The sequence below is a fragment of the Condylura cristata genome, unplaced genomic scaffold (genome assembly GCF_000260355.1).
Source record: "Condylura cristata isolate star-nosed mole 26May11 unplaced genomic scaffold, ConCri1.0 scaffold00057, whole genome shotgun sequence".
Lineage (NCBI taxonomy): Eukaryota > Metazoa > Chordata > Mammalia > Eulipotyphla > Talpidae > Condylura > Condylura cristata.
This window is the reverse complement of record NW_004567158.1, coordinates 452,104-461,753: the sequence shown is the minus strand read 5'-3', so window position 1 is coordinate 461,753 and position 9,650 is coordinate 452,104. Positions and strand designations below refer to the sequence as shown.

At 58.7% G+C, this 9,650-nt stretch overlaps 2 protein-coding genes across 2 annotated transcripts in view; both read left to right on the top strand.

Moving 5' to 3' along the window:
• Window positions 1-8,025, top strand: part of MECP2 (methyl CpG binding protein 2) — a 42,895-nt gene extending 34,870 nt beyond the window's left edge. Inside the window, exon 5 of the mRNA XM_012734462.1 lies at window positions 6-8,025. Coding sequence (XP_012589916.1) covers window positions 6-290 — 285 coding nt within the window. The 3' untranslated portion in view covers window positions 291-8,025. The remainder of the gene's footprint in view (window positions 1-5) is intronic.
• A 1,407-nt stretch (window positions 8,026-9,432) lies between these two features.
• IRAK1 (interleukin-1 receptor-associated kinase 1) overlaps window positions 9,433-9,650 on the top strand; it is a 7,174-nt gene continuing 6,956 nt past the window's right edge. Inside the window, exon 1 of the mRNA XM_004695188.2 lies at window positions 9,433-9,583. Within this exon, the coding sequence (XP_004695245.1) occupies window positions 9,433-9,583 (151 nt within the window). The remainder of the gene's footprint in view (window positions 9,584-9,650) is intronic.

Here is a 9,650-nt window from a genome sequence, read left to right as displayed (position 1 = left end):
CCGAGCCCCAGAGCTCCGAGGACCCTGCCAGCCCCCCCGAGCCCCAGGACTTGAGCAGCAGTGTCTGCAAAGAGGAGAAGATGCCGCGCGGAGGCTCGCTGGAGAGCGACGGCTGCCCCAAGGAGCCAGCTAAGACTCAGCCCGCGCTCGCCACTGCCGCCACGGCCGCAGAAAAGTACAAACACCGAGGGGAGGGCGAGCGCAAAGACATTGTCTCATCCTCCATGCCACGGCCCAACAGAGAGGAGCCCGTGGACAGCCGGACGCCCGTGACCGAGAGAGTCAGCTGACTTTGCACAGAGCGGATTGCAGAGCAAACCAAGAATAAAGGCAGCTGTTGTCTCTTCTCCTGTGGGTAGGGCTCTGACAAAGCTTCCCGATTAACTGAAATAAAAAAGATTTTTTTTTCTTTCAGTAAACTTAGAGTTTCGTGGCTTCAGGGTGGGAGTAGTTGGAGCATTGGGGATGTTTTTCTTACCGACAAGCACAGTCAGGTTGAAGACCTAACCAGGGCCAGAAGTAGCTTTGCACTTTTCTAAACTAGGCTCCTTCGACAAGGCTTGCTGCAGATACTACTGACCAGACAAGCTGTTGGCCAGGCTTCCGAGGGTACGCCTGCACCTCCCCCACTCAGCCCTTCCCCACTGTGGTCGCTAGGGACGGAGAGCAGTGGAAAGGACACTCCCGCTCTCGGTGCCACCGTGCCCCAGTCTTGGAGCTCCTCTCCCCCCCCCGCCCCGCCCCAGGTCCCACAGCTCCCCTACTCCCAGCCACGTTGGGACGAGGAGGCGTGAGACAGGAGAGACAGTTGGAGCCTTTAGAGAAGCAGACAGAGGTGGCCAGTGGCTCCGGCCCCTGCGATCCCGCAGTGGTGGCACACGGCTCGCCCCATGCCAGCCCCCATCCAGAACCAACCAGGACATTTCGCAGGACAGGGAGGTAGCACCTGTTTGCTCCCGTCTGGCACGGCTGGGAGGGAGTTGTCCTTTGAGCGGCTGGGTGCAGACTGGCCTGAGCCAGAGGAGAGGCGGCCCAGGGCTGGCCTCCGGTGGGCTACGCAGGAGAGAGGCTGCGGAGGCCCCAGGCCCGGCGCAGGCAGGGCCCCTGGACGGCTGAGCGCTGCAGGGCAGAGGAGGGTTCCCAGCTGCTCAGAGCAGTGCGGGACGGGTAGCTGGAGGCTTAGCAGACAGGGCGGGTGCCGGGGGAAGGAGGGCAAATGTTCTTCCAAAACTTTCCAATTCTACTCCTGTAGGGACAGCGTAGACTATTCGCACTACTCAGTCTTTGTGCTCCCACTTCGAAACAATTTGCTCTGCGAGCTAACTGGCTTGAGTCGGTGACGGCCCGTCGAGCCGCCAGGCGCGGTGGTGTTCAGAGCTCCCTGGTCTGTGTACGCCTGCGCTTGTTTTCAAGTGGGCTCAGCGCATAGGGCTCCCACGAAGCTCCGAAACTCTAAGTGTTTGCTGCAATTTTATAAGGACTTCCTGATTGCTTTCTCTCTGTCCTTCTGTCTCTGCCGTTCATTTTACTCGCATTTCTTCCCCCCCCTCCCGGCCCATCCCTTCTGTTCCAGGCCGTCGCAGTACCCCACTGTACCCCTGAGCCAGTGCTTGTTAGCCCAGGCCCCAGGACTCCCTGCCCTGGGCTTCCACTGCTAGCACCTGCCCCACCCTGTTCTGAGCTCTGAGGAAGCCCAGGGCTTGCCATGGCACCTCCACTTCTGAAGAGCCAGGGCTTGCCCTCCTGGGAGCCCCCCCACCATCCGTGGTCAGCAGGAGCAAAAGGCCTTCAGCTCCTGAGCCCCAGGCCTTCGCCACCTAAAGAGATGGGCCAGGCAGGAGTGGGGCTGAGTTGGGGTCTGGATTGGACTGCCAGGGGAAGCGCAGAAACCACCCCGCCCTCGCCCCCACTTGAGCCGGCGGGGACCTCTGCCAGGCCTGGTGGCAGGCGGCCAAGGGTAGGGGCCCCGGAGCAGAGCTGGGACCAGCACCTAGGCCGCTGTGGCCCCTCAGCCCCCTCCTTTGCCACGAGTATTTTCCTAAGGGAAAACACTCGGCTTCTGCATGCGGAGCCTGGGCAGGCCCGGCCCCCTGGGCCTCCCTCCGCTCATGGGACGGTGCGGCCTCAGAGGCTCGGCTTTGCTGCGGTGTGCGCAGCGATCGGTTTCCATCTGGGATCCCATCTCTTCCACCTCTGTTCAGGAAGTCCTTATCTAGCTGCGTCTCTTCATCATATTGGTATATCCTTTTCTGTGTTTACAGAGATGCCATCTTAATCTGTCCAACTGAGAAGTACCTTATCAAAGTAGCAAATGAGACAGCAGTCTTATGCTTCCAGAAACACCCACAAGCACGTCCCACGTGAGCTGCTGCCATGAACTGTCAAGTGCGTGTTGTCTCGTGTATTTCAGTCACTGTCCCCTGGCTTCCGCAGCGCAGTGTGGCCGTGGAGGGGTGAAGCGCCCTAGAACCCGCCTCGCGCTTCTTCGCCGGTCTTTAGTGATCGGAAACCAGAGCTGACAGCACCAAGCAGTAGCTTAAGCAAACGCCGTGTCTGTCTCTTCCAGGATGGTCAGAAGCAAGGGGGTTTGCCTGTTCTGTCTGTAGAGTCCTAGTTATTCCTTCTAGCATTTCTGTGTCCGTTCGCTCACGCTGCGAAAGCCAGCCCCACAAGCGAGACTGCTCTGCTGCCGGCCTCCCTGCTTCACCTCCGGACCTCCCCAGGAAGGGCGAGTCCTCCCGAGCCCCTCTCCTCTGAGGACGAGGCGCCTGACCTCACAGTGGCCTCGCACTGCCGGTACCCCCGAAGGACGCCTGTGCACGTGTGCATGCGTCCGGCCCGGGCCACGGGGGCGGCATCTGCCGGGCTCAGTCGGGTTTGGGTCCGTTGTTCAGTCCAGTGTCAGGAACCGGCCCACCGTCAGCTCAGTACCACCTGGTGCTGGGGAGAGGAGTGGGGGCTGGGCCCCTCTTTGGTCCTGCCAGTTACCGGGGAGCTGACTGGGTGCTGCCAGTGGAGAACAGTGTTTTAAGTGGCATTTTCTTTCAGTTTGACCTGCCCCAGCCCCGGTACCCCTGTAGACGTCCAGCACCGCAGGCTGCCTGCGGCCCCCGGGCTTTGTTTTGCTCTCTTCTCCCTTTGCTACCTACCTTCCACTTCCCCAGTTCCAGGCTTTACCAGGCAGTCATCTTGAAGCTGGCCGCCATGACACTTCATCACCGTCTGGGGCATTAGAGGGACAGAGAGAGCCTACGCTGTGGGCTTCTTGGCAGCGATACCCTGCCCAGGTGTGACCTTTCCTGTGTTTCTGTTGAACACCTTGAAGGTCGGGGGCCCCCTTGAGGGATGCCATGAAGAACGCCCCAGTCAACTGATAGCTGCGCAGCCAGCTCACAGAGGTCGTGTTCGTCGTCTTCCCAGTCCTGGTTCTAGGTTAGTCACTCCCTCCTCCCCCAGCAGGATGCCGTGTGTCCTTGAGCTCCTGCTACTCACCCAGGCCGGCCAGTGCCCTTGCCAGCCGGACCCTGCCGTGAACTGGGGACACTTGGCCACAGCCAGGCTCTCGTAAGGCTCCCTTCCTGACGGTGCTGTATTCGCGTATCAGAAGGCAGCACATGCCCAGTCTGTCCCCGCCCACCTAGCCAAGGACCCAGCTGTCAGGGCCCCCGGAGGTAAATGCCACGACAGGTTGCCTCACCCGAGAGCCTGACGCAGGCGCAGGTGACCCGTTTACTGATATCGCTCCAGCCCAGAGGCCACAGAAGATAGTAACAGGACCTGGAGCAGCTCCAGGTTGCCTGTTTTTCTGCCCAGGGTGGCATTGCCAGGGTGGCAAAGACAGAGGAGAGCTGCAGCCCACACAGGGCCAAGTGTGGTGGGGAAGGAGTTTTCCTCGGGCTCTCTAGATTTTAAGTAACTTTTCACAGGAACCTCACACCCAGGAGGGAGCACAGGGTATGAATTCAGTCCACCAGGTGGGGCCCACCAGGTCTCGTGGCACCCTGCAGCCCCCACTGTGTCTCCTCTAGCCTCGACCCCCTTTCCAGAGCATTCCAACCTGGCTGACGGGGCCTGGAGCGGTCACTGGTACTGGTTCTTGGAGAAGACCGTCCTGAGTGGGTGTCCTCACCCACACTATGTCCAGATTCAAGCTTCATGCACAAGTTCTAGGGCCTGTAGCCCAGACTTCAAGAAGTGAGCTATGTCTGCAGCCCCGTGGCCTCTGCCTGGCCAGTCCCAAGGCAGGCCCTGCTCCTGGCCCCCCTTAGCCCTGCCCTTTCACCTTCCTTCCCGCCCTTGCTTGTGCAAGGACCCTATCTTCGAGGTCTTCCTCAGCGAACTAGTCTGCTCTGAGGGGGTTAGTTGAGTCTCCGTTTTTGTCTTTCTCCTAGACCCCAAGATCCCGACCACACACATCTTTCAAAGGCCTGGCGTGGTGGTTACGGATGGAGATGGCTATGACGCTGCTGCCTCAGGGTCCAAGTCTCGTAGTAAATGTTGGGGGAGGGAACAAACAACTGCAGCCTGTTCTCAGCAATTTGCCAGGAAAACCTAGAAAACACTTGGCAGAAAATAGTATTTTGCTGTTTGTGGGTACGGAAGCGCAAGCTCTTGCAAACAGTGCTGCTGTCAGAGTGCCTGGCACTTGGCCTGGCAGGTGTGCTGAGTGCACCAGCCCGAGCCGGCAGCGCTTGAACCGCAGCCGGGCCCTCTTCTCCAGGACGGACCCGCTCTCCATAGGCAGGGTGGCAGCCCCTGGGGGCCCGGCTGCTTGCCACTGGCACAGCTGCAGGCACCCAGCCCTGGGTGTGGGAGCGGGTGTTGGGCAGCGGTCCTGAAGTCCCGATGGCTTCACTACCTAGCATCACCCTGTTGCTTGCTTTTGCTCCTCTCCTCAGAGCTACCCCATGCACTGATTGGTCAGGAAGACAGGAGTTCCAAGGGCCCCAGCCATTCGCAAAGAGGGGTGTACCCTCTGCCTGGGGTACCTGGCTCCTGGGTCCGTCCCTGGGGGTCAGCTCCCTTGGGGTCTAGGACCTAGGTGACTAAGCGCCCCTGCTGAGTTGGGAGGTAAGGGCAGAGGCCTGAGCGTTGCCGCAGAGGGTGGCCCTTCAGCCCTCTGGGAGAGCCCTGGGCTGGAGCAGGTGTGGTCATAGACTCCGCCCCAGCAGAGCCAAGGCCTGCACCTTGGAGCTCGCGAACATGTGCGCTTGCAGTCGCCTTTGCTCCCCCAGCGCCCTAGCTGGCCTTCCTCAGTCCGGCTCAGCAGCGAGAGAAACGAGGTGAGAAGGCTGAGAGGCCTGACTCTGCCCGCAGCGCGTGTCCAGTGACAAGCTGTTCTCCTGGTGACCCCGATTCCACCCAGTATCTTCTAGACCGTACGCATAGGCCTGCTTTGTCTCTTCGATCCTGGGCTTTTATTTTCTTTTTAGTTTTGCTTTTAGCTTTTCAGTCCTTTTTATTTAATGCATCGACTAGACACACAAAGCAGTTGAATTTTGATATATATATATCTGTATATTGCACAATTATAAACTCATTTTGCTTGTGGCTCCACACAAAAACAGACCTGTTCCAATTACACCTGCTGCTTAATCACGGTATTTCTGATAACCATAGCATAGGTCAAGGGAAATAAAACAAAAACTAAAAAAAAAAAAAAAAAAAAAAAAACCGACAAACCTGTCTGCTGGTTACTTCTGTCCCAGCGAATCTGTGGTCTTTTCCTCGGCTTTTCTCAAGGGCTTCCCTGTGCCAAGTGAAGGAGACGCCGGGCAGCCCCGGTTTCACACTGTCTCTCCGTGCTTGTGAGAAGACCCAGGACGCCTGTGCGGGGCCTTCTCCTGTGGCTCATGGATGCCCCGGGAGAGTCCAGAGACCCGTGGCCAGTGGCCAGGCCCATGGGAGCTGGCTCAGCAGGGCTCCCCTCTGCGGGGTTCCAGGGTCTGGAGGGGGGAGGCCTTGGGAACCCCAGAGCACCTATGAGAGTTCGGTGGGCCCCTCCAGGAGGTAGCGAAGACTCCAGAAATGTCCTTTTCTCATTTCCCCTCACAAGTAATTTCATTTGCTTTTGTAATTCGTAATGAGCAATACCTGCTAGAGTTTAGCTGTAAGTTCTTTTTGATCTTTTTTTTTTAAGTAATTAAAAACACCAAAAAAAAAAAATCCAGAAACTTGTTCTTCCAAAGCAGAGAGCATTATAATCACCAGGGCCAAAAGCTTCCCACCCTCGTCATTACTTCTGAGGCCTGACTCCGAAAGAGACACTCTTGGCTCTTGGGGTGACTGAGCTCCCCTGGCCCCTCTGGGCCAGGCAGGGGCACGCCCCAGCCTGCCTTCAGTGTTGCGGGGGGGGGGGGCTGAGACCTTCCCCAGCCAGCCTTTGGGGGGAAGAGGAGCAGCAGGACACGTTGCCATTGCTGTGTGGCCACTGGTAGGCAGGCGTCCGCGTGTGGCCACTCGCGTGCTTTCCGACAGTGCCACGCCACGCCCGAGTTCGCTGCCCCTGGCCACCCGGAGCCCCGGGGCCAGCCCGGTTCAGTGTTTCTGGGGAGCTGGCCACTCAAGTGCGAAGCCTGCTCCTTCCCTGTTCCAAGGCCTCCTGTTCGGTTGTCCCTGCCTCGGTGAATGTCAGCGCCCCCCAGTCCCGGCCGGGAACCCGTGACCAAGCAGCACCGGGACTGTTAGTGTGTGCGCGCCGCGCCGGGCTCCCCTGTGCCGCCCGCCCTTGCCCTCCTGGTCTTTTCTGGGGTTTTCTGTTTAGGTTTACTTTGGTTTTTGATTTCTCCTTTTGTGTTCCAAACACGAGGTTCTTTACTGGTCCTCTTAACTGTGGTGTTGAGGCTTCTGTTTGTGTACTTTTGGTGGGTGAAAGGAACTTTGCTAAGTAAATCTCTTCTGTGTTTGAATTGGTCTGTATTGTAACCATGTTTAAAGTAATTGTTCCAGAGACAAATGCTTCCAGACACCTTTTCTTTACAAACAAAAAGTGGGGAAGGAGGGAGGGGATAGTGACTGACAGGAGAGGGGCTGACCTTTCTCCGCAGGGAGAGCTGGAGAACAACCCCCCTCCCCCGCCCGTAGCAGCCAGAAGCCACCCACAGAAGTAAGCCTAAGCCCGTGGACCAGGTAGCTGGCATGTGCCACTTCGGTTTTGTTCCCCCCGGGGTGAGCCTTTGCCTCTCCGCCCAGGTGGCAGCCATGGAAAGACAGGTCGATGGGCTTGCACGGGGACCAGCGGGCTTTGAGCAGCCCCTTCTGTGTGGGGGCGGATGGGTGTCGCATCTCCCTGGAGACGACCGCTGGCCGCAGGTCAGGGACATGCTGATGGGTAGATGGCTGCCCTCTGCTTCCCGGCCAGGCCGTGTGGTGGGCACAAAGGCCCAGCACACCTCCAGCGAGTCCCACCCTCTCCCACAGAGCACGAGGCTGCTGTGCCACTGGGCAGTGAGATGGGGGACACGCATTCTGCTCTCCTCCCACCCCTACCCCCAGGCAGGCAAGACATGTCCCTTCCTTCGTGTGGCACAAACTGACCGGTGCAAGAAAGCTGACAGCCTGGTAGACGCTGCTCTCCGGGGCAGGGCAGGGCAGGCAGAGCTGCCCGTGGTCACCTTTGCGCCTGGGGCTCAGCAGCGGGGGAGAATGGGGCAGGTGGCTGCAGCCTGCAGCCCGCTGAGGGCAGGAGTGTGGGCGCCGCCAGGCAGACGCGGCTGGACATGTCCCTGAGAGCCTCTAGCACACTCACCCTCGGTTTCTGTGTTTTGGGACAATTACTTTAGAAAACTAGTAGGTCGTTTTAAAAACAAAAACTATTGATTGCTTTTTTGTAGTGTTCAAAAAAGGTTCTTTGTGTATAGCCAAATGACTGAAAGCACTGATATATTTAAAAACAAAAGGCAATTTATTAAGGAAATTTGTACCATTTCAGTAAACCTGTCTGAATGTACCTGTACACGTTTCAAAACACCCCCACTGAATCCCTGTAACCTATTTATTATATAAAGAGTTTGCCTTATAAATTTACATAAAAATGTCCGTTTGTGTCTTTTGTTGTAAAATCAAGTGATTTTTTCATAAGGTTCTTTTACTATTTGAAAAGATGGGCAGCACGCAGTTTTATTTTATTTTTGTAAGTTTTTTAATACGTGTGAAAGCAAAAGAATACCCAGCATGCCTTTCTAAGTGACGCGTTTGCACCTTCTGTGGGGAAGTACTGTATCCTGTGCTGTTAGCATTCTCGATAAATCTCTCTGTGAAAGTGACTCAAGGTCTGGGCTTTCATTATCAGACAGCTCCCAGGACAGCATGGTGCGTGTTTCCTGCTCCGCACGTCTGTCCCCAGCAGGCAGCGGCTGCAGTGGCCCCGCACCGCCTCCCCTTGCTTGCTGCTGGGAGACACTTTCCAGGCGCCTGTTCCTGCCAGCAACAGGAAGGTGGCGCGGGGCCGCCGGGCCCGGGTGCAGAGGCCTTCTGCCTGGCCGCACCAATCCCCAGTTCCCCAGGGGCCCTGCTAGGGGACCCTGGCAGGGCTGCTGCCCACTGAGCTTTGGGAGCCAGTGAGGGCATGCTGAAGGGCTGCCCACAGGGGTCGCAGTCGTCACCACGGGTTTGAAGGCCAGGCCTTGTCACACCTTCCCATACTCCCTGGCTTCACCTGCTATTGTGGACACCCTGCAGGAGGTACATGCCAAAGTCCTGGCCCTGACCAGTGCAAGAAAGGGTTGACCTTGCACCTGTGAGTCTTGCGCATCTGTCACGTGCCAGCCGATGCTGGGAGCTGCTGCCCAGCAGGAAGCACGCAGCGCCAGTTCCTGTCTCCTAATTAGCCCTTAAGTGTGAGCGGCCTCAGTGAGACCCAGCCCCTAAGCAGCCACCGAGCTTCAGGCTGTAGCTGCCGCTTGTAGGCACTTCCCAGGGAGGCCTGTTTGGTGGACCTAGTTTCTGCGGGCAGTCCTGAGCACTGGGGCAGAGGGTGGCCAGTGGGGAAAATCACTGCGCCAGGATCAAGAGGGAAGAGCCAGTCAGGGGAGGAGGCCTGTCAGTTCACAAGCCTGTGTGCAGCTGGACTAATGAAAGGGGAGGCACCGCTGTGGCTGGTGGCCTGGTGGCTGGCTAGTGCGGGAGGTGGGCGCGCACACAGGCGGAAGAAGGATGCTTGGCGATGCCAGGCCCCGCGGGATCTTGGGCAGCTGCCCTTGCTCAGGGTGACCGCCAGCTGGGGTGCGGTTTGAACTGCCCCTGGTCCAGAGAGGGTCAGGGAGCCCAGGGCATCTGTAGCGCCATCGCAGTTGTAACTGGCAGGAGTCCACAGGAGGGCCTCGCCAAGGGAGGACCGCAGCTGGAGAGCCGGGCTCCCCATGGCGTGGGGCAGGGCAGAGTGCAGGTGAGCCGGTGCCCGCGGCCGAGGACTCCGTGAGGGCCGCAGCAGGAATGGGCCTCGGACGCGTGTGGCGCGATGCTCGTGGCCGGGTGCCGCAGGCAGGCCGGGGAGTGACCGTGACAGGGAGAGGGCGCAGGAGCCGGCGCAGCTACCGGAAGTCAGTGCTGGCGGCCGGAGCCGCGAGGAAAAGCGAGGCCAACGGCCCGGGATCCTGAAGGCGCGGGCGCGGTGGGGGCCAGAGCCCGGCAGCCAGGCGGCCTGCTGGCCG